At 43.2% G+C, this 24,990-nt stretch overlaps 1 protein-coding gene across 12 annotated transcripts in view; it reads right to left on the reverse strand.

Annotated features, from left to right (window-relative positions):
• Positions 1–24,990, reverse strand: part of hspg2 (heparan sulfate proteoglycan 2) — a 181,428-nt gene that overhangs the window by 45,681 nt on the left and 110,757 nt on the right. For 9 of the 12 annotated variants that reach the window (XM_024376129.2, XM_042299579.1, XM_042299577.1 and 6 more), the window contains exons 30-45: positions 20,495–20,553; positions 20,248–20,315; positions 19,523–19,663; positions 18,113–18,304; positions 17,558–17,596; positions 8,179–8,463; positions 7,991–8,071; positions 7,071–7,154; positions 5,417–5,509; positions 5,149–5,238; positions 4,737–4,967; positions 4,383–4,496; positions 4,069–4,196; positions 1,607–1,693; positions 1,302–1,360; positions 930–1,097 (exon numbers count right to left, since the gene is read on the reverse strand). In XM_024376129.2, coding sequence (XP_024231897.1) covers positions 930–1,097; positions 1,302–1,360; positions 1,607–1,693; positions 4,069–4,196; positions 4,383–4,496; positions 4,737–4,967; positions 5,149–5,238; positions 5,417–5,509; positions 7,071–7,154; positions 7,991–8,071; positions 8,179–8,463; positions 17,558–17,596; positions 18,113–18,304; positions 19,523–19,663; positions 20,248–20,315; positions 20,495–20,553 — 1,919 coding nt within the window. The remainder of the gene's footprint in view (positions 1–929; positions 1,098–1,301; positions 1,361–1,606; positions 1,694–4,068; positions 4,197–4,382; positions 4,497–4,736; positions 4,968–5,148; positions 5,239–5,416; positions 5,510–7,070; positions 7,155–7,990; positions 8,072–8,178; positions 8,464–17,557; positions 17,597–18,112; positions 18,305–19,522; positions 19,664–20,247; positions 20,316–20,494; positions 20,554–24,990) is intronic. The other 3 variants (XM_024376139.2, XM_024376138.2, XM_042299582.1) reach the window with 1 other exon arrangement.

Here is a 24,990-nt window from a genome sequence, read left to right on the forward strand (position 1 = left end):
GTTACACCAGCTCTGTCAGGAGGAACGGGCCAAAATTCACCCAACTTATTGTGGGAAGCTTGTGGAAGGCTACCCGAAACGTTTGACCCAAGTTAAACAATTTAAAGGCAATGCTACCAAATACTAATTGAGTGTATGTAAACTTCATGTCACGACTTCCGCCGAAGTCGGTCACTCTCCTTGTTCGGGCGGTGTTCGGCAGTCGACGTCACCGACCATCTAGCCATCACTGATCCATTTTTCATTTTCCATTGGTTTTGTCTGGTCTTCCTTCACACCTGGTTCCAATCCCATCAATTACATGTTGGGTAACCCTCATGTCCTTGTCGGAGATTGTTTGATTGTATGTGATGTGCAAGTTATGTGTTGGTGTGCGACGGGTTTTGTACCCACTTTTGTTATTTTGTATATTTAGTTTTTTGGAATTTTGTCAGCACTTATTAAACGACTCCGTTTATACCAAGTTCGTGTCCTGCTCCTGACTTCCCTGCTACCAACACCCACCCTTTACACTTCTGACCCACTGGGAATGTGATGAAAGAAAAAAAAGCTGAAATCAATCATTCTCTCTACTATTATTCTGATATTTCACATTCTTAAAATGAAGTGGTGATCCTAACTGACCTAAAGCAGGGCATTTTTACATTAGGATTAAATGTCAGGAATTGTGAAAAACTGAGTTTAAATGTATTTGGCTAAGGTGTATGTAAACTTTGACTTCAACTGCAGAATAACTTTACATTAACATGGGGAATGGACTCAATAGGCTCTCTACTAAAGTTAGTACTGGATGTTTCACCAGTATAAGGTATTTACTGAGAAGTGTATACTGTAGGTACAACTATATAACACTACATCAGTGTATGTATTGCTCTTATACTAGGCTATGTCTCACACCCCACTACCCAGACCTGATCTGTATACTTTACCTTGTCCGCGTCTGTCGGCGCTGTTGGTGACGGGCTTTCCGTCCTCCCTGGACCAGTAGTAGTAGTGGGGTGGAGAGCCGGTCACCTGGCACCGCAGGGTCACAGGGCTGCCCTGGGCCACCAACACCCTCTCAGGGTACACCTTCACCACCAGAGAGGCTGCCACTGCTGTGTCAGAGGTTAAGGGTCAAATGTTAGTTGGCAAGGATCACAGAGAGCCACTCTTACTGTTACAGTAGAGTATTTTATTTTGTTTATTATTTTACCAGGTAGTCCCATTGGGTCCAAAATACCTTTTTCCCAAGGGAGACCTGACCAAGTATGGGGAAAAGACATTTCTGTGCAGCTCTTTTGCTGACTGCATTCACTTACTGTTGAATGGACGACACTTAATCCTGTCCTGTGGATTTCCAACATATCCAGGTGCACAGCTGTGAAAAAACAAAATTATAACGAGTCAATGTGACGACAGAATGACAGACAGCGGTGGAATGCCACAGAGAGAACATTGAAAAGTTAGTCACAATAGAGCAGCCTGGTCCTAGCTCTGTCTCTGCTGTATGGCCAACTCCTATGATCACTTAGCATGACAATGACCACAGGAGTCAACAGGACAGCACAAACAGATCTGGGACCAGGCTAGAAAAGACAGGTAAAGTAGAGTTGAGTCAGCTTACCGTTCACAGTACTGGCCAGTGTATCCAGGCTGGCAGGCAGTGCACTGATAACCACCGTTACCCAGGCTTTCACAGGTAGGGGAGAATCTGGAACATACACAGAGAAGAAAGATGAAGTACAGAATACTTAATTCAGCATTATAAACTGGGTGGTTCAAGCCCTGAATGCTGATTGGCTGACAGCTGTGGTATATCAGACCGTATAGCACTGGTATGACAAAACATTTATTTCTAATTGTGTTGGTAAACAGTTTATAATAGCTATAAGGCACATCAAGGTTTTGTCATATATGGCCAATATACCACGGCTAAGGGCTGTATGCAGGCACTGCGCATTGTGTTGTGCATAAGAACAGCTCACACTGCTACCATCCAGAAGGCGAGGTCAGGTGCATCAAAGCTGGGACCGAGAGACTGAAAAACAGCTTCTATCTCAAGGCCATGAGACTGCTAAACAGCCATCACTAACTCAGAGAGGCTGCTGCCTACATTGAGATCCAATCACTGGCCACTTTAATACATGGATCACTAGTCACTTTAAACAATGCCACCTTAAATAATGCCACTTTAATAATGTTTACATATCTTACATTACTCATATCACATGTGTATACCGTCTTCATCGACCTTGCCAAGGCTTTCGACTCTGTCAATCACCATATTCTTATCTGCAGACTCAGTAGCCTCGGTTTTTCGGATGACTGCCTTGCCTGGTTCACCAATTACTTTGCAGACAGAGTTCAGTGTGTCAAATCGGAGGGCATGCTGTCCGGTCCTCTGGCAGTCTCTATGGGGGTGCCACAGGGTTCCACCCTCGGGCCGACTCTTTTCTCTGTATATATCAATGATGTTGCTCTTGCTGCGGGCGATTCCCTAATCCACCTCTACGCAGACGACACCATTCTATATACTTCCAGCCCGTCCTTGGACACTGTGCTATCTAACCTCCAAATGAGCTTCAATGCCATACAACACTCCTTCCGTGGCCTCCAACTGCTCTTAAACGCTAGTAAAACCAAATGCATGCTTTTCAACCGTTCGCTGCCTGCACGCCTGACCAGCATCACCACCCTGGATGGTTCCGACCTAGAATATGTGGACATCTATAAGTACCTAGGTGTCTGGCTAGACTGTAAACTCTCCTTCCAGACTCATATCAAACATCTCCAATCAAAAAATCAAATCAAGAGTCGGCTTTCTATTCCGCAACAAAGCCTCCTTCACTCACGCCGCCAAACTTACCCTAGTAAAACTGACTATCCTACCGATCCTCGACTTCGGCGATGTCATCTACAAAATTGCTTCCAACACTCTACTCAGAAAACTGGATGCAGTTTATCACAGTGCCATCCGTTTTGTCACTAAAGCACCTTATACCACCCACCACTGCGACTTGTATGCTCTAGTCGGCTGGCCCTCGCTACATATTCATCGCCAGACCCACTGGCTCCAGGTCATCTACAAGTCCATGCTAGGTAAAGCTCCGCCTTATCTCAGTTCACTGGTCACGATGGCAACACCCATCCGTAGCACGCGCTCCAGCAGGTGTATCTCACTGATCATCCCTAAAGCCAACACCTCATTTGGCCGCCTTTCGTTCCAGTTCTCTGCTGCCTGTGACTGGAACGAATTGCAAAAATAGCTGAAGTTGGAGACTTTTATCTCCCTCACCAACTTCAAACATCTGCTATCTGAGCAGCTAACCGATCGCTGCAGCTGTCTATCGGTAAATAGTCCACCCATTTTTACCTACCTCATCCCCATACTGTTTTTATTTATTTACTTTTCTGCTCTTTTGCACACCAATATCTCTACCTGTACATGACCATCTGATCATTTATCACTCCAGTGTTAATCTGCAAAATTGTAATTATTCGCCTACCTCCTCATGCCTTTTGCACACAATGTATATAGAGTCCCCTTTTTTTTCTACTGTGTTATTGACTTGTTAATTGTTTACTCCATGTGTAACTCTGTGTTGTCTGTTCACACTGCTATGCTTTATCTTGGCCAGGTCGCAGTTGCAAATGAGAACTTGTTCTCAAGTAGCCTACCTGGTTAAATTAAGGTGAAATAAAAAAATACTGTATCTACTGCACCTTGCCTGTGCCGGTCGGCCATCGCACATCGATATATTTATATGTACATATTCTCATTCACCCCTTTAGATTTGTGTGTATTAGGTAGTTGTTGGGAAATTGTTAGCTTACTTGTTAGATATTACTGCACTGTTGGAACTAGAAGCACAAGCATTTTGCTACACTTGTATTAACATCTGCTAACCTTGTGTATGTGACCAATACAATTTGATTTGATTTAAAAGATATGAGAGGTAAGAGATATGAATGAGACCATTTAAAATGCAACACAAGATAAAAGTCATTGCGAGTGTTAGTGTGTGCGTTTATGCGCACGTCTATGTGTGTAACAGCCCTTTGTTGTAATGTACATAGCCTACTCACTGGTTGTCAGGGTCTGTGTGGGGGCAGGCACAGGGCTGGCAGTCCTCTGGGGTTCCAGCGGTGGGGTCCCCAAAGAAGCCCGGTGCACACTGCTCACACATTCCTCCCTGGGTGTTGTGGAGGCAGCTCTGGGGGTGGGGGAGAGCAGACACTCAGATGTTATTCAATGTACTGATTTCAAAACAACCGCTATCTTCTACAAGGCCTCTAAAAAGACGTCTCAACGAGACTAACCTAGATAAATTAAGGTTAAATCAAAAAAGTGAGACATTTCTGAAAACAACTGCCTTAAAGAGATTCTCCGGGCTGCATACCGTGCAGATGCCAGTCTCTGAGTGGCAGGAGTCAGAGTGCCCGTTGCACTCACACAGCTCACAGTGGCCCAGGTACAGGCCACCTCCGGTTCTGGTGTAGCCAGGAGCACAGTCCTGGGGGAGAGGAGGTACAACTTCCATCACACAACATCACATGGACTTGACACGCTAAGGGTGGGTTTCCGGACATAGAGCCTGGTCCTCCCTTAAACATGCTTTCTCCGGGAGTAAAAAATAAGTCTGTTGAGTGTTCAAATGTACATAACCATAAGATTTAAGAGGGTAATTTGTCAATATTGCCACCTGTGTCAGAGTGAGAGAGAGAGAGAGAGAGAGAGAGAGAGCTCCTCTTACCTGACAGGAGAGTCCCTGGTAGGCAGTCGGGCAGCTGCACTGCTCCACCTCTAGAGCCTGAGCCAGGCCGCTGTAGTTGGGCACGGCCACCTCCATGCTGACCTCGGAGATGCTGGAGGACCTCATCTCTGTGTAGTAGGAGGCCCGCACCAGGATGTCATCCAGGTCAGCCAGCACCATCATCAGGTGCTCCCGAGTGGCAGGCATGCCGTCTGGACGACGCCAGTTCTCCTACAGCAGAAAGAGAGCAGAGTTAGGTTAATACTATGCTATTACTAGGATGCTAGGGTGACCTGTGTCAATGAGGAATGGATGGTAAAGGTCGCAATCAAATTGCCGTTTGGGGAAAACAAAGTTCTATTGAATTGAAATCATAAAATGTAGGTAATCTGTACTACTGTAGAACACTGACCTCTCTGAAGACAACCTCAAACTGGCGGGACTCTCTTGTCCCCTGTCCCCTCTGCCATGGCTGACGAGCCACCAGCGTGATGTCATTTCCCTGTGGGCATCAATGAAAAGGAGAACCAATCAATGACAGGTGAATGGATGCAACCACAATACATGGAAGTGATTTCAGTTGTTAACTTATGCGATGGAGTGTGCTACTGTATGTATGGATGCAGCAATAGAACATGAAAGTGAATGAAGTTGGTAACTTTGCTGCATAAGCTACTTACAATAATCTGAATGTCAGGGTCCTCGATGGCTGTTCCTCTCTGTCCTGCTACGTAGGAGATGGTGTACTTCAGCTTACCGCCGTAGGAGCTCACCTATAACATGGGTAAAGGTAAAGAAATTAGGTTGCATACTAAATCTAACTTTGTTGATGAGCCTTTGAGCGTCAAACAAATATGACTATAGGCCTCTAACATTATAATGTTTCAGGAAGAGGCAAACGAGTGAATCTATGATTATGTCTATTACAAAAGAGATTTCATATCCTAATCAGTCTTTCTATTTATTTTAGGCATGAATTGTTCCCAATACAAAATGAGTCATGCCTGACCTCCCACCCCTTAGAGAAGTGATTATGAATCATTATACAACAGGTGGGTCTAATCCTGAATGCTGATTGGTTAAAACTGCATTCCAGCCGGTGTCTATTCCACAAGTTACCACCGGCTAAATCTATAATGTTAAAATGCCAATTTACTCTGTTCCATCTGACTGCGCAATCCACTGTCTCATCAACCCAGCCAAGCAATTTATAATCTTGATCGCCACTATAAAAAGCATCTAGACATTATCTCACATTTCTTTTAGACTAACATTTAGTTTTCAACAGCGGAGATTTGTTTAAACCTTGCTGTCTGTCTCTCTGACATTTTGCTATATTGTTTCAATATTCAAATTTGATCTCCAGCTGTCCCATAGTAATGAACGTGTTGGGAGTCAGGACGAGACAGACAGGCAGGCAGCGTTTCTCAGCCAGTCTAAATCATGAATCAGCTGGCATCATTTTTATGGATATACACAAAGAAATGTCAATTGAAAAAAGGTCAAACAAAATTAAGTGAGTCTAGTTTGCAGTCTTTGCAGCTTCAGTTTGAAGTGATTGTGTTAGCTGTGTTATTGGCTAGCTCCTCTGAACAACAGTGTCCTGATGAGTGAGCACATTATCTATGCCAGGAGAAATTGCTCCTCATTAGCTCATTGTTATGGATGTATCCAAATAAATGTCACTAGAAAACAGCTTAAAACAAATGTGGCTATTTTGCTGTTATTCTGGCTGCACTTTTTGAGGTGACTGTAAGTTAGCCGTAGTTGGCTAGCTAGCAAGCAAGGGATAAGAAAGTTGCCAGCCAGTATGGCAATGGAACATTTTGAACGAACGGCTGTGTCACATTCATAGATACAGAACGACTCGGTCTCGTCTCTAGCAACCAAACCGATAGAACGAATGACCAGCCGGCTTGCATAGCAACCCTAGATTTTTGTCGGGACTATATCTTGTGGAATGATGAAATTATATGAATAAATTCATCAAAATAACGTTCGTAATGAAAATATGTGAATCATTATTTGAATATGTTGGTAACCCGATGTTTGGAGGATATATTGGCATGGTTTGCCGTTCCTCGATTTCGTCTCGGGCCTAACAACACCCGTGCCAATATATCTTCCAAACACCGGCTTGTCGGGCATTATCACTTAAATAAACAGGAGCTCCAAACTCTACAGGGTTGTCAGGTGATGCCGTCCTTCCCTTCCCCTGCTCTGTTAGTTGAGGTGGAGGGGTGTGGTGGTTCTGTCTGTGGCCATGGAGTTAACAGGAGGGCAAAAACCCAGGCAGGGTGCAGGAGGGCTGGGTCTGGCTCGTACTGTTGTTACCTTATCCCCTTTGAACTGATCTGGAAGCTGCCAGTAGAGGGTGTCATCCGGGTGCAAGCTGAAACGTTTGTAGACCAAAGCGTACTGGGGCAGGAAGGAGAGGCATGAGAGAGCAAGCCAGAGACAGAGATCAAAAGATAAGCAAGGAGAGAGATAGAGGCATCGCAAGCAGGCAAGCATGACAGAGTAGAGTAGAGCAAACTTTTAGAGAAAGGGTTTACATTTTGGACCTCTACTACTTAATTACTACTTGGTGACAAAGTGAGACTCACACCATGCATTGACTAGCAACTATAACAATAGATTCCTGTGTGTGTAATGGGAATATCATAGCTTGTTAAGGTGACTGTGTGACGGGTGTATTTGTTTAGACCCTTGTACAGTAGAATTATAATTACAGATCCAGTACTACTCTTTACGTGCACAATTACAGAGTATGACTTTAACAGCAATTAGTGGGTTCTCTGTGCTTTCCAGAGGAAAATGCCACCCTGGTTAGCCATGGAATATATGCACAAACTGCTCTTTTCAGACCAATCTTCCCTTTCTTGTTCTTTGAAATAGATTCTAACACTTTGCCAATACTATGGTGAACTGTACAGGATAACCCTGTGAAATATGAGTTCTTATGATTCATGAATCGATAACTTGATCAGTTGTTGATTTACCTTCCTGGCTACAGTATGTTATCGCATGGAAGGTGGCAGTTTCCTCTGTGTGTGCCAAGGGCAGGGACATGCGTTCAGTCAGTCAGACAGTCAGTCAGTCTATCAGTCAGTCAGTCAGTCAGTCTGCTAGTCAGTTAGTCAGTCAATCATCACACAGTCACTCAGTCAGCCATTCGCCTGTCCATCAGGCAGCCAGTTAGCCGACCGGCAAGCCAGTCAGTCAGTCAGTCAGCCTTTCACTGTCATGTCTACCAGGCTGGAGACCCCAGCAGGCCTGGGGCCACTATGAGCACTAGGAGGACCCACTATGTTCTTCGTCCCACGCCGTTTAGTCTGTCAACAGGACCAGGCCCAAAGAGAGAGTAAATCAGTCAGCAACGACCACAATAACACATATGGATGAGCTAAATAAGTATGTTTGAGGGTTATTTTAGATGTACCTGGAGTTGAGGGGAGGGGCCGGGGGAGGCTGGCTGAGGCCTAGTAGGCCGTACCAGGGAGGAAATACCAGAGGGGGAAGAAGAGGGAGAGAAGGGCTTCATGGGGGTATGAGACCCAGCATGATAGGAGTGGCTGGGGATCTTCCTCTCAGAGGAAGACGAGGAAGAGGAGGAGGAGGAGGAGGAGGAGGAGGGAGGGAAGGGGGGAGAGACTGCCGGAGAGCCTTTGTTGCCAAAGTTGGAGATAATTTCCCAGATCTCATCATCCAGCTTCTTCACTTGTTCCTGGGGAGAGGATGGGGGGGCTCAGCGGGGTTCCAAAACAAGACCTCTCATCATGCAAGGTAAGAGACACACCAAGCACTGGGATCTTGGGGTGTAGGTAAGAGACACACTAAGCATTGGTTGTCTTGGGGTGCTACACCGACGTGGTGTGTACACAACTTCACTCACTGGGGCCATTCAACTTTCTAGTTTCTATAATCCTAAAACATACAAAATCATCCACGTGTCTGCCATTAGACACAACATGGCTCTCTTCTCTTCACATTTCAGATAGTCTCACATGTTCATTCAGGTCTGTATGCAATACACACATGCCTTCTTACTACATGCATCTGGTACATTTACTGTCAATGTGCTGCAGTTGCATTCATGCTTATATCAACCATGCTACCGTAAATGTTCAGTCGCTTATCTAAGGATGTTGGGATTATCTTTTGGTAATGTCATGGAAAATCCCAAAATGCAATCCATATTAGGGGAAGGAGGTCACACTGTATGAGGAAGATGGTTGGTTTCTATTGTTGTCAGTAGATGTGCTGTATGGATGGTAACAGTGTGTGGCTAGACTACAGTAGGAATACCTGGCTAGCTCTTTTGGACCGGGAGGACTTTATTAAGACCCAAATGGCCGCATCCTTCCTCAGTTGCTCCACTGTCCAGGGAGATACTCTCTAGTTTTGTGAAAAAAAGCAAGGCTCCTATGATCACTTTCTACTTTCCCATGGAGGAGCCAGTGGACACTTTAGAACTAGAACTAATGGAAGGCTTATAGAATTTAACTACTGTTTATGGTCACAGTAATGAATCAAAGATGGATGTCTGCAAAGCTGCTTATGACTCATTCACTGCAGTACAGTTAAGTACTGTACATCTGAGTCATCCACTATGTGAATGGTCTATTAAACAGAGTGCCTTTTAAGTAAGCAATTTTGTGTAGCGTGTAACCTACCATATTCTATCCACATACTGACAATAATGTCTATACATCCCATCACACATACTGTAAGTTTGTTCATTTACAGTACCAAGACCAAGAATGGACCGATTGGTGAGTCACATCCGGTGGAATATTCTAGTGGATTTGTCTGTGGGGCTTTAAAGCAGGCGCACTGAGAATCAGACTGAGACCTTTTTGACAGGTGAACCATTGAAATGTTATTGGGATGTGTTAAACAGCCACTTTGTACACATGAAGAAGTAACTATTACAAAAGAGAGACTTATTTAATACGATTGTTTTAGTTCCATTCAAGACATATCCATAATTTGAACTACTTCAGTAGCATCTTTAGGTCATTCCAGTTTAAACTGTTTAAACTAACCTCATATCAGAATACATAGTGTGCAGAAAACCTATTGTTGACACCCATATGCAATTATTATAAGCATTTCAGTCATGATTTTGGGATGAGATGTTCGACAAGCAGGTGTCCACATACTTTTGGTCATGTAGTTTGTATATATATATATAGTCAAAGTTTGGACACACCTACTCATTCAAGGGTTTTCATTTATTTTTACTACTTTCTACATTGCAGAATAATAGTGAAGACGTCAAATCTATGAAATAACACATATGGATTTACGTAGTAACCAAAAAAAGTTTTAAACAAATCAGATTCTTCAAAGTAGCCACCCTTTGCTTGATGACAGCTTTGCACAACCTTTGGTATTCTCTCAACCAGCTTCACCTGTAATCATTTCCCAACGGTCTTGAAAGAGTTCCCACATATGCTGAGCACTAGTTGGCTGCTGTTCCTTTTTCCTGGGTTGAGGTCGGGTGATTGTGGAGGCCAGGTCATCTGACACAGCACTCCAACACTCTCCATCTTGGTCATATATCCCCTACACAACCTGAAGGTTTGCTGGGCAATTGCCCTGTTGAAAAACAAAAGATAGTCCCACTAAGCGCAAACCGGATGGGATGGCGTATCGCTGCAGAATGCTGTGGTAGCCATGCTTGTTAAGAGTGCATTGAATTGTAAATATATCACCGACAGTGTCATCAGCAAAGCACACCTACACCATCACACTTCCTCCTCTTTGATTCACGGTGGGAACCAGACATGTGGAGATAATCCGTTCGCCTACTCTGCATCTCACAAAGACACGGTGGTTGGATTTCCAACAGTCTAATGTCCATTGCTCATGTTTCTTGGTGTCCTTTGGTGTCTCCTTTGAACAGTTGATGTTGAGATGTTTCTTATACTTGAACTGTGTAAAGCATTTTTTGGGCTGCAATTTCTGAAGCTGGTAACTCTGATGAACTTCTCCTCTGCAGCAAATGTAACTCTGGGTCTTCCTTTCCTGTGGCGGTCCTAATGAGAGCCAGTTTCATCATAGCACTTGATGGTTTTGATTTGATGGTTCTTGAAATGTTCCGCATTGACTGACCTTCATGTCTTGAAGTAATGATGGACTGTCGTTTCTCTTTGCTTATTTGAGCTGTTCTTGGCATAATATGGACTTGGTCTTTTACCAAATAGGCCTATCTTCTGCATACCACCCTTACCTTTCCACAAGACAACTGATTGGCTCAAATGCCAATCAGAAGGAAATAAAATCCACAAATGAACATTTAACAAGGCACACCTGTTAAATGAAATGCATTCCAGGTGTCTACCTCATGAAGGTGGTTAAGAGAATGCCAAGAGTTTGCAACTCTGTCGTCAAGGCAAAGGGTGGCTACTTTGAATAATCTCAAATATAACATATATTTTGTTTAACACTTTTTTGGTTACTACATGATTCCATATGTGTTATTTCATAGTTTTGATGTCTTCACTATTATTCTACAATGTAGATGATGTAAAACCCTTGAATGAGTAGGTGTGTCTGGTAGTGTAACTTTTGACAGGTACTGTATAGAAATATCTATTTTCATTTATATAAACTCAGCAAAAAAAGAAACGTCCCTTTTTCAGGACCCTGTCTTTCAAAGATAATTCGTAAAAATCCTAATAACTTCACAGATCTTCACAGTAAAGTATTTAAACACGGTTACCCATGCTTGTTCAATTAACCATAAACAATTAATGAACATGCACCTGTGGAACGGTCGTTAAGACACTAACAGCTTACAGATGATAGGCAATTAAGGTCACAGTTATGAAAACGTAGGACACTAAAGAGGCCTTTCTACTGACTGAAAAACACACCAAAAGATAGATGCCCAGGGTCCCTGCTCATCTGTGTGAATGTGCCTTAGGTATACTGCAAGGAGGCATGAGGACTGCAGATGTGGCCAGGGAAATAAATTGCAATGTCTGTACTGTGAGACACCTAAGCACTGCAGGGAGACAGAACGGACAGCTGATCGTCCTCAGAGTGGCAGACCACGTGTAACAACACCTGCACAGGATTGGTACATCCGAACATCACTCCTGTGGGACAGGTACAGGCTGACAACAACAACTGCCCGAGTTAAACCAGGAACGGACAATCCTTCCATCAGTGCTAGGTCAGTCTGCAATAGGCTGAGAGAGGCTGGGCTGAGAGGCCTGAGGCTGGGCTTGTAGGCCTGTTGTAAGGCAGGTCCTCACCAGACATCACCGGCAACAACATCGCCTATGGGCACAAACCCACCGTCGCTGGACCAGACAGGACTGGCACTGATGAGTTGCGGTTTTGTCTCACCAGGGGTGATGGTTGGATTCGCGTTTATCGTTGAAGGAATGAGCATTACAGAGGCCTGTACTCTGGAGCGGGATTGATTTAGAGTTGGAGGGTCCGTCATGGTCTGGGGCAGTGTCTCTAAAAGTAGAATTTCTGTAATTCATATGTCTGTGGAACTAGTTCAGTTTATGTCTCAGTTGTTGAATCTTGTTATGTTAATACAAATATTTACACGTTAAGTTTTCTGAAAATAAACGCAGTTGATAGTGAGAGGACATTTATTGTTTTGCTGAGTTTATATATACAGTTGAAGTCGGAAGTTTACATACACTTGGGTTGGAATCATTAAAACACGTTTTTAAACAACTCCACAAATTTCTTGTTAACAAACTATAGTTCTGGCAAGTCAGTTAGGACATCTACTTTATGCACGACACAAGTCATTTTTCCAACAATTGTTTAAAGACAGATTATTTCACTGTATCACAATTCCAGTGGGTCAGAAGTTTACATACACGAATTTGACTGTGCCTTTAAACAGCATTCGAAAATTCCAGAAAATTATGTCATGGCTTTAGAAGCCTCTGATAGGCTAATTGAAATAATTTGAATCAATTGGAGGTGTAGCTGTGGATGTATTTCAAGGCCTACCTTCAAACTCAGTGCCTCTTTGCTTGACATCATGGGAAAATCCAAATAAATAAGCCAAGACCTCGGAAAAAAAATTGTAGACCTCCACAAATCTCGTTCAATCTTAGGAGCAATTTACAAACGCCTGAAGGTACGACGTTCATCTGTACAAACAACGCAGCCATCATACAGCTCAGGAAAGAGACGCGTTCTGTCTTTGGTGCGAAAAGTGCAAATCAATCCCAGAACAACAAGGACCCAACAAGGACCCTGTGAAGATGCTGGAGGAATCAGGTTCAAAAGTATCTTTATCCACAGTAAAACAAGTCATATATCGACAAAACCTGAAAGGCTGCTCAGCAAGGAAGAAGCCACTGCTCCAAACCACCACAAAAATGCCAGACTACGGTTTGCAACTGCACATTGGGACAAAGATTGTACTTTTTGGAGAAATGTCCTCCGGTTTGATGATACAAAAATAGAACTGTTTGGCCATAATGACCATCGTAATGTTTGGAGGAAAAAGGGGGATGCTTGCAAGCCAAATAACACCATCCCAACCGTGAAGCACGGGGGTGGCAGGATCATGTTGTGGGGGTGCTTTGCTGCAGGAGGGACTGGTGCACTTCACAAAATAGATGGCATGAACATTTTGTGGATATATTGAAGCAACATCTCAAGACATCAGTCAGGAAGTTAAAGCTTGGTAGCAAATGGGTCTTCCAAATGGACAATGACACCAAGCATACTTCCATAGTTGTGGCAAAATGGCTTAAGGACAACAAAGTCAAGGTATTGGAGTGGCCATCACAAAGCCCTGACCTCAATCCTATAGAAAATGTGTGCGCAGAACTGAAAAAGTGTGTGCGAGCAAGGAGGCCTACAAACTTGACTCAGTTGCACCAGCTCTGTCAGGAGGAACGGGCCAAAATTCACCGTGCACCTGGCTACCTTGGTTAGCACGCACTGCACCCTGCCCGCCACAGGAGTCGCTGGTGCACGATGAGACAAGGATATTCCTACTGGCCAAACCCTCCCTAACCCGGACGACGCTAGGCCAATTGTGCGTCGCACCACGGACCTCCCGGTCACGGCCGCTGCGACAGAGCCTGGGCACGAACCCAGAGACTCTGGTGGCACAGTGCCCTAGACCCCTGCGTGACCCGGGAGGCCCGAGTATGTAAACATTTGACCCACTGGGAATGTGATGAAAGAAATAAAAGCTGAAATACATAATTCTCTCCACTATTATTCTGACATTTCAAATTCTTAAAATAAAGTGGTGATCCTAACTGACCTAAAATAGGGCATTTTTACTAGGATTAAATGTCAGGAATTGTGAAAAACTGAGTTTAAATGTATTTGACTAAGGTGTATATGAACTTCTGACTTCAGCTGTATATACACTGCTCAAAAAAATAAATAAAGGGAACACTTAAACAACACAATGTAACTCCAAGTTAATCACACTTCTGTGAAATCATACTGTCCACTTAGGAAGCAAAACTGATTGACAATAAATGTTGCATGCTGTTGTGCAAATGGAATAGACAACAGGTGGAAATGATAGGCAATTAGCAAGACACCCCCAATAAAGGAGTGGTTCTGCAGGTGGTGACCACAGACCACTTCTCAGTTCCTATGCTTCCTGGCTGATGTTTTGGTCACTTTTGAATGCTGGCGGTGCTTTCACTCTAGTGGTAGCATGAGACGGAGTCTACAACCCACACAAGTGGCTCAGGTAGTGCAGCTCATCCAGGATGGCACATCAATGCGAGCTGTGGCAAGAAGGTTTGCTGTGTCTGTTAGCGTAGTGTCCAGAGCATGGAGGCGCTACCAGGAGACAGGTCAGTACATCAGGAGACGTGGAGGAGGCCGTAGGAGGGCAACAACCCAGAAGCAGGACCGCTACCTCCGCCTTTGTGCAAGGAGGAGCAGGAGGAGCACTGCCAGAGCCCTGCAAAATGACCTCCAGCAGGCCACAAATGTGCATGTGTCTGCTCAAACGGTCAGAAACAGACTCCATGAGGGTGGTATGAGGGCCCAACGTCCACAGGTGGGCGTTGTGCTTACAGTACAACACCGTGCAGGACGTTTGGCATTTGCCAGAGAACACCAAGATTGGCAAATTCGCCACTGGCGCCCTGTGCTCTTCACAGATGAAAGCAGGTTCACACTGAGCACATGTGACAGACGTGACAGAGTCTGGAAACGCCGTGGAGAACGTTCTGCTGCCTGCAACATCCTCCAGCATGACCGGTTTGGCGGTGGGTCAGTCATGGTGTGGTGTGGCATTTCTTTGGGGGGCCGCACAGCCCTCCATGTGCTCGCCAGAGGTAGCCTGACTGCCATTAGGTACCGAGATGAGATCCTCAGACCCCTTGTGAGACCATATGCTGGTGTGGTTGGCCCTGGGTTCCTCCTAATGCAAGACGATGCTAGACCTCATGTGGCTGGAGTGTGTCAGCAGTTGCTGCAAGAGGAAGGCATTGATGCTATGGATTGGCCCGCCCGTTCCCCAGACCTGAATCCAATTGAGCACATCTGGGACATCATGTCTTGCTCCATCCACCAACGCCACGTTGTACCACAGACTGTCCAGGAGTTGGCGGATGCTTTAGTCCAGGTCTGGGAGGAGATCCCTCAGGAGACCATCCACCACCTCATCAGGAGCATGCCCAGGCATTGTAGGGATGTCATACAGGCACGTGGAGTCCACACACACTACTGAGACTAATTTTGAATTGTTTTAAGGACATTACATTAAAGTTGGATCAGCCTGTAGTGTGGTTTTCCACTTTAATTTTGAGTGTGACTCCAAATCCAGACCTCCGTGGGTTGATAAATTTGATTTCCATTGATAATTTTTGTGTGATTTTGTTGTCAGCACATTCAACTATGTAAAGAAAAAAGTATTTAATAAGAATATTTCATTCATTCAGATCTAGGATGTGTTATTTTAGTGTTCCCTTTATTTTTTTGAGCAGTGTACATACAGTGCCTTCGGAAATTATTCAGACCCATTGACTTTTTCCACATTTTGTTAGGTTACAGCCGTATTATTATTTAAGAAATCCCCTCATCAATCTACACACAATATCCCATAATGGCAACGCGAAAACAGGTTTTTAGACATTTTTGCTAATTTCTTTATATATTTTGTTTATAAATACATTATCAACATAGGTATTCAGACCCTTTGCAATGAGTTTTGAAATTGAGCTCAGGTGCATCCTGCTTCCATTGATAATCCTTGAGATGTTTCTACAACTTGATTGGAGTCCACATGTGGTAAATTCAATTGATTGGACATGACTTGGAAAGGTACATACCTGTCTATATAAGGTCCCACAGTTGACAGTGCATGTCAGAGCAAACACCAAGCCATGAGGTTGAAGGAATTGTCGGTAGAGGTCCGAGACAAGATTGTGTCGAGGCACAGATCTGGGGAAGGGTACCAAAACATTTCTGTAGCATTGAAGGTCCACAAGAACACAGTGGCCTCTATCATTCTTAAATAGAAGAAGTTTGGAACCACCAGGACTCTTCCTAGAGCTGGTACCCGGCCAAACTGAGCAATCGGGGGAGAAGGGTCTTGGTAAGGGAGGTGACCAATAACCCGATGGTCACACTGACAGAGTTCTAGAGTTCCTCTGTGGAGAACATTCCAGAAGGACAACCATCTCTGCAGCACCCAACTAATCAGACCTTTATGGTAGAGTGGCCAGATGGAAGCCACTCCTCAGTAAAAGGCACATGACAGCCCGCTTGGAGTTTGAGAAACAAGATTCTCTGGTCTAATAAAACCAAGATTGAACTCTTTGGCCAGAATGCCAAGCTTCACGTCTGGAGGAAACCTGGCACCACCCCTACGGTGAAGCATGGTAGTGGCAGCATCATGCTGTGGGGATGTTTTCAGCAGCAGGGACTGAGAAACTACTCAGGATCAAGGCAAAGTTGAACGGAGCAAAGTACAGAGAGATCCTTGATGAAAACCTGCTCCAGAGCAGTCAGGACCTCAGACTGGGGCGAAGGTTCACCTTCCAAAAGGACAACGACCCTAAGCATAAAGCCAAGACAATGCAGGAGTTGCTTAGGGACAAGACTGAATGTCCTTGAGTGGCCCAGCCAGATCCCGGACTTGAACCCGATCGAACATCTCTGGAGAGACCTGAAAATAGCTGTGCAGCAATGCTCCCCATCCAACCTGACAGAGCTTGAGAGGATCTGCAGAGAAGAATGGGAGAATCTCCTCAAATTGAGTCAGATTTTAGAAAAGGTCTGTAACCTAACAAAATTTGTAAAAAGTAAAATGGTCTGAATACTTTCCGAAGGCACTGTATATGTATATATATACATACTCCGTCCTAATATTTCCATATTTCTTAATTCCGTTTTTTTACTTTTATATTTGTGTGTATTGTTGTGTATTGTTAGATATTACTGCACTGTTGGAGCTAGGAACACAAGCATTTCACTATACCCACAATAACATCTGCTAAACATGTGTATGCAACCAATAAATTGTGATTTGATCTTAAGCTAAAATATTACTAATATTGTGTGAAAATGGAGCAAGTACTGGATGTTGATTGCTGCTACAACTGTGCTAAAACTAGGAAAAAATCGAGGCCATTGGAAAACTATGCAGGCAATCCATGCATCTCAAACACAGTTGTGTTATGGTTTATGTATGAAACATTTACCAAAATACTGGACACCAATCAATTGCCAAATCACACCAATCTTTGTTTGAATTACAAACTGACATTTTTGTCATCAATTGTTCACAGTAAGTCTGATACTGTATGCACAATCATCAGCACACGACAAGCACCACTCTGGTTTACCTGATGTGCTCGTCTCATACGAGCAAAGAAAGCTTCCTTCTATAGAGTGGGCAGGCAAACCAAGAAATAAAGAAGCAATTAATGTTGCTGCTTAACAAGCCATAATCTCATCAATACCAATGAAAATGTAATCATGTGATGGTCTCTAAAAGTAGATGCATCAACAGACAAAGTACTGTTTACTATCTCAGAGACTGCTAAGGCCTTCTGACGAGGTTCTAACCCTAGTAATAAATGGTGAATTCATGGAGTTTACAACCAAACTCTGTCTCCACACTATGAGGACATTGGACCTCACTCTCAGTGTTCTCTGCAATAACTCATTTAGCAAACCCATTTCACAGCAAGAGAAGATCAGCTCTGGCTCAGAAAGTCAGGCTACTTAATTAAGCAGAAATTGAAAGAGAACATTGAGCAGGAATGTAGAAGTTTTCAGCACGAGTAGAAGCCGCTTTCCATCATAGAGAGCACCGGGAAACTGGGATTGAGCTGAGGGCTACAGGAGTATGGAACGTCTCTGCTGACCAGTTGGCCAGATCCTCATCTGTGACTCACCTTGTCCCCCTGGTAGACCCCAGGCAGCTGCCAGTAGTGGGGCTCCTGGCCTAGGTAGTCAAAGTTGCTATAGGAGAGCTGTGTGCCATCGGTGGACACTTCCACAGTGAAGCCGGTGGAGATACGGTTGGTGCGCTGCCGGTTGACCAAAGCAAAGCCCTGGAAGTTGCCAGGGACAAAGACGGATGCCACCTGCAGGACACACAGGAAGGAATGATCAACCAGTCTCACTCAGAGAAACAGGAAAAGCTTCAGGAAATTGAATCCGTTTAGTTCAGTTCAGTAGAGCGTTATTGGCAATTAGAGTGCTCTCTAAGTAGCTGTAATTATCTGTTTGTGTGTTGAATTGCCAATTCTTGGTCATTGTCACGTCAAAGTCAAACAAATCTGGGACCAGGGACAGCCTACACTCAAAGTGCTCTGTTTAATTTAACCTTTAATTTAAGCCGGGAGTCATACTGAGACCACAGACTCTTTCGCAGATGAGCCCTGCATGAACACATATATAAACAACATTACACTTTACATATCTATACTGAACAAAAATATAAACGCAACATGCAACAATTTCAAAGATTTGACTGAGTTACGGTTCATATGGGGAAATCAATTATTTGAAATAAATAAATTAGGCCCTAAATCTATGGCCTTTCCATGATACCTAAACAATATGGGCCTCACAATGGTCCTCAGGATCTTGTCACAGGATTTCTGTGCATTCAAATTGCCATAGATAAAATGCAATTGTGTTTGTTGTCCGTAGCTTATGCCTGCCCATACCATAACCCCACCACCACCACCACCACCACCATGGGGCACTCTGTTCACAACGTTGACATCAGCAAACCGCTTGCCCCCATGCGATGCCATACACATGGTCTGCAGTTGTGAGGCCGATTGGACGTAATGCCAAATTCTCTAAAATGACATTGGAGGCCGCGTATGGTACATAAATTAACATTCAATTCTCTGGCAACAGCTCTAGTGGACATTCCTGCAGTCAGCATGCCAAATGCACTCTCCCTCAAAACTTGAGACATCTGTGGAATTGTGTTGTGTGACAAAACTGCACATTTTAGAGTGGCCTTTTATTGTCTCCAGCACAAATTCACCTGTGTAATGATCATGCTATTTAATCAACTTCTTGATATGCCACACCTGTCATGTGGATGGATTATCTTGGCAAAGGAGAAAGGCTCACTAACAGGGATGTAAACACATTTTATCACATTTGAGAGAAATAAGCTTATTGTGCGTATGGATAATTTCAACTCATGAAACATGGGACCAACACTTTACATGTTGCGTTTATATTTTTGTCGAGTGTATAAACAAATAAATTACAACAAAAAAACTTTACTCATATATTTAATTTAGGAAGTAGTTTCCTAGTTCTTGTTGCCTGGGTACCTGGTCTCTGTAGTGGGAGGAGCTGGAGCACTGCTGTGTGACACCCATGCAGAAGCAGGACAGGCAGCCATCTTTGTTGTCTGTGCTGATGTGAAAGGTTCCCTGCTTACAGTTGGAGCAGGCAGGGCCATCAACGTTCATCTGGAACACAATTATATATAGTGTGAGAGTGGAACTAACCATAGAAATAGAAAATTGACCTGAATGAGAATGCCATTCCAGTTATTCTATTTCTGTGAGACAAACTATCTCACGGAGGTAACCCTCAGAAGTGGATAAGGATATTTAGATTTAGATTGAAAGACTTTAATAGTCCCATGTACAGGGTTGCAGATGTAATTACAGGGTACAATGAAATTCTTGCGCTCCGAGCTCCAACAACGCAGGACAAAGTGAAAAAACCAACACAAATATAATACAAATAGATAATAATAAAACAGAAATAATAATATATACACATTAACAACCGTGGCAATGATAAATATCCATTGGGGAGGGGGCAGGGTAAATGTCCGTAGAGGGTGGGGAGAGGGGGGGACAGCAGAGCAGGTAGCTGACTAGTGGTGACTATTCAGCAGCCTGAGTCTGAGGGTAGAAACTATTAGCCAGACTTACAGGTTTTGCCATGATGCTCCTATACTGCCCGCGTCTGAGTATTGGGTTTGGGGATGTCAATGAGGATGGTAGTTATTATGAAGCACTTACAGGAGCCTTGGTTTTCTTACCTTGCAGCGACACACACCATTTCCATTGCATCCTTCACTTCCTCTCTGGTCACAGTTATAGCAGTTACCTGTAAACATGACACAGTAGAGGTTTTCACTCTGTGTGCCTTCATTCTATCAAATACAATCATTTTAATTGTGTACACATGTCTGCAGCTGCAGCCTGTTAGCACTGTGTAATAACAATCTTAACTGCCCCTGAGGGGATAAATAAAGCTATATTGAATTGAATAATCCATACACATACCATTCAGGTCACTACACCTCTGGCCGAGCTGGGGGTTGCCTGTGTACCCAGCAGCACATCTGAAACGGAGAACGGCGAACACTTATACTTTAAAATAAACATTTCCAGTCAAAGAGGATACATTTTTTTAAACCAAAGGAAGGAACAATGGGGGCAGGAAACTGTGCGAGGAGATAGATACGTGATGAGACCTCACGCTCTTGGCCCAGAGTAGACACATTTCTGTGAAAAGACTATGGATACAAGCTATACAATAGAGTTGTCACATTATTAGCCAACATCCAGAATTTATTCATTGTGGATGTCCGTTGGAGACACACTATTCATTTCCCAAGTCCTCTGCATGTAAATAATCTGCATTGTTTTACCAAACAGACTCAGACTCACAGAATAAGACATGCTTAATTACAGCTTTGTTCCACCACTTCCCAGATGCAAAAAAAGGATCAAAAATATGTATTGCCAATGTTGGCGACATGTGTCAAATGTTGAAACCATCGGCAGCTGATTGGCTGAACTACCGGTAGTTTCTTTGAGAAGTTATATAAAGCAATCTGTGCATTTGAACAACAGCGTAAATACACTTTTGCTTTAAAAAGAAAAAACGAATGACCACTGCTGCACATGCTGCCACTGTTTTGAACAGATTAGATGGTACTTTTTAGAACGAGCAGCTAGCTCACGAACGAATGCACCAGTGAGAATACAACAAGAATGCAGATACAATAAGTGAAAACACATTATCGAACTGGGGATATCCAGCTAAAATAATATCACAAAGCATGATGTGCTAGCCCAATAACTTTCATTCTGAAATAACCTCGTATTTCCGAGTTAGTCAGATAATAGATTAGAAAGACTTGAAATTGGCGTGGGAGCTAGCTAACCAGCCACCAGCTAGCTATAGGGAGCTAGCTAACTAGCTAGCCAGCCACCAGCTAGCTATAGGGAGCTAGCTAACTAGCTAGCCAGCCACCAGCTAGCTATAGGGAGCTAGCTAACTAGCTAGCCAGCCACCAGCTAGCTATAGGGAGCTAGCTAACTAGCTAGCCAGCCACCAGCTAGCTATAGGGAGCTAGCTGCTTATCTTAGCAAATAACTGGTTAATTTGACAAAAAGAAAAAACGATTTCTCAATGTTTCTCAAAATTAATGTAACTAGCTAATTATTTGATCATGCTTTGTGATACATCCGGTTTTATGCTGTTTTAGTCACATAACATGTTGCCCTGTCACCTACAGTAGAACCTGATGAACACCGTGGGTGGAAATGATCCAATTGGCAAGTCAAAGACATGCTTTTTCTGTCCTTCCAAAGGTTCTAGCTTGTGTATCCCTCTGTCCTTCGACTTTGGTTGGATGTAAATAGTCAAATGGCTACCCAGACTATTTGCAGTGCCCCTCCCACCCCATCTTTACACCACTGCTACTCTCTGTTGTTATCTATGCATAGTCACTTTAATAACTCTACCTACATGTACGTACTACCTCAACTAACCGGTGCCCCCGCACATTGACTCTGTATCGGTACCCCCCTGTATATAGTCTCGCTATTGTTTTTTCACTGCTGCTTTTAATTACTTGTTACTTTTATCTCTTATCTCTTATTCTTATCTGTATTTTTTAAAACCGCATTGTTGGTTAGGGGCTCGTATGTAAGCATTTCACTGTAAGGTTGAATTCGGTACCTGTTGTATTCGGCGCATGTGACTAATAAGATTTGATTTGATTTTTGATTTGATTTGAAATGTCCGGTTTATCAAATCCTAGACTCCCATGACTCTTATGATTATTTATTTACAAGTTCAATTTGATTTTTGATTTAGCACCATCTGTACCTGACAGAGCAGATTAGTCTCACGCATGGCAGAAAACCATCTGTACCTGACAGAGCAGATTAGTCTCACGCATGGCAGAAAGCCATCTGTACCTGACAGAGCAGATTAGTCTCACACATGGCAGAAAACCATCTGTACCTGACAGAGCAGATTAGTCTCATGCATGGCAGAAAACCATCTGTACCTGACAGAGCAGATTAGTCTCACGCATGGCAGAAAACCATCTGTACCTGACAGAGCAGATTAGTCTCATGCATGGCAGAATGCCATCTGTACCTGACAGAGCAGATTAGTCTCACGCATGGCAGAAAGCCATCTGTACCTGACAGAGCAGATTAGTCTCACGCATGGCAGAAAGCCATCTGTACCTGACAGAGCAGATTAGTCTCACGCATGGCAGAAAACCATCTGTACCTGACAGAGCAGATTAGTCTCACGCATGGCAGAAAACCATCTGGTGCGAGAGACTCATTGGGATGGAGACTAGAGCAGACCCAGAAGTTCTGACTGAGCGCTCATTTGAGCATCCCAGGACAGTCCATTTACTTATATGCTATGAAATCTTGCGATTTTGTTGAGGGCAGTTCTCTGTCATAGCAAATAACTGGTTAAGCAATCCTAGCAATGTTCGCATGGCCTAAGCGCCTGCGGAGCTGCTGGCAGTCACTGAGAGGCAGAGTAGTCACTGAACAACTTGTTTTGAACAATATTTTTGAAACAGCTTAATTTACACATTTAACACAATTTTATGAGCATTTAAAACATAATCCATGAATTATATAATATACTGTATATATTCTTTAAATAAAAATATATACAGTACCAGTCAAAAGTTTGGACACACCTACTCATTCAAGGGTTTTTCTTTATTTTACTATTTTCTACATTGTAGAATAATAGTCAAGACATCAAAACTATGAAATAACACACATGGAATCATGTAGTAACACAAAATAATTCTGTCCTTTGGTCTGATGAGTCCAAATTTGAGATTTTTGGTTCCAATCGTTGTGTCTTTGTGAGACACGGAGTAGGTGAACAGATGATTTACACATGTGTAGTTCCCACCGTGAAGCATGGAGGTGTGATGGTGTAGGGGTGCTTTGCTGGTGACACTGTTGGTTATTTATTTAGAATTCAAGGCACACTTAACCAGCATTGCTATCACAGAATTCTGCAGCGATATGCCATTCCATCTGGTTTGCACTTAGTGGGACTATCTTTTGTTTTTCAACAGGACAATGACCAAACACACCTCCAGGCTTTGTAAGGGCTATTTGACCAAGAAGGAGAGTGATGGAATGCTGCATCGGATGACCGGGCCTCCACAATCATCTGACCTCAACCCAATTAAGATGGTTTGGCATGCATTGAACTGCAAAGTGAAGGAAAAGCAGCCAATAAGTTCTCAGCATACAGGTATGTGGGAACTCTTTCAAGACTGTTGGAAAAGCATTCCAGGTGAATCTGGTTGAGAGAATACCAAGAGTGTGCAAAGCTGTCATCAAGGCAAAGGGTGGCTACTTTGAAGAATCTACAATCTAAAATACATTTTGATATATTTTGGTTGCTACATGATTCCATATGCTATTTCATAGTTTAATGTCTTCACTATTATTCTACAATGTAGAAAATAGTAAAAATAAAGAAAAACCCTTGAATGAGTAGGTGTGTCCAATCCTTTGATTGGTACTGTATATATTTTTGTTTTACCAATCACAATATTATATTATACCGCCCCTAACGCCCTATTGAGCGGGCCGCCACTGTGATGAACTGAGGAACCCATTTGCACAAGTTTGCATTAAAAGTTACATTTCCATCTTAAAATAACGTGTCACCAAAGTAAACCTTGACAGAGAGCAGAGCAGAGAAAATCAACAGGAGAAGTAAGAGGCACAAAACTAAAGTCGAACTGCAGAAAGAGACATCATATCTCATCATGATATGACACTGAGAAGCTGAGAAGAATTATGCCCATTGCCAAGCAAGCCCATTGCCTAAGCAAGCCCTCCACCAAAGCTCTGTCCAGCTGACAGGATACCCTGAAGGAGACCTACCCTAGCTTCCCCAGTTCTTACCTCGTCACTGGAAACTCCACAGTTGAAGGCCAACCAATGCACAGCTTCAACGGGACTTAAATGTTATATACTCGCTTTGGAAAGACCTGTCCAGTCTATCTTTACAGTAAGAAGATTAAAATGTTTTTGGAAACTATCTGACCAATGCATGATGAAGGCAAATCTGGATATTGTTGATGTAATGTTAGTATTTGTGTTATGCACAGTAAAGTTATAGGACATTGAAGACACAAATTTGAAAAAAAGTGTTCATTTAAAGTACAATCACAAGGCACCAAGGGCATAATTCATGTCATAAGGTACATATCTCATATACATGGACACATTTGCATACACAATCATATCTTTACACATCCAATAAAAATAGAAGATGGAATTGAAACATAGATTTACACCTGGACATAGGAACGGCCGATACCTCAGACAAACTCACTTCAAATACTTCACTGCAGCTGAGTACAGTGCTGTGTAGTATGCATATACTTGCATATATATATATATTTACAATTTGTCTGTTTAATGGAGGTTATTTCTACAATTGGGATATTCTGCTCTGAAATGTAATACTCTCTAAATAC

Source organism: Oncorhynchus tshawytscha, linkage group LG16 (assembly GCF_018296145.1).
Source record: "Oncorhynchus tshawytscha isolate Ot180627B linkage group LG16, Otsh_v2.0, whole genome shotgun sequence".
NCBI classification, from domain to species: Eukaryota; Metazoa; Chordata; class Actinopteri; order Salmoniformes; family Salmonidae; genus Oncorhynchus; species Oncorhynchus tshawytscha.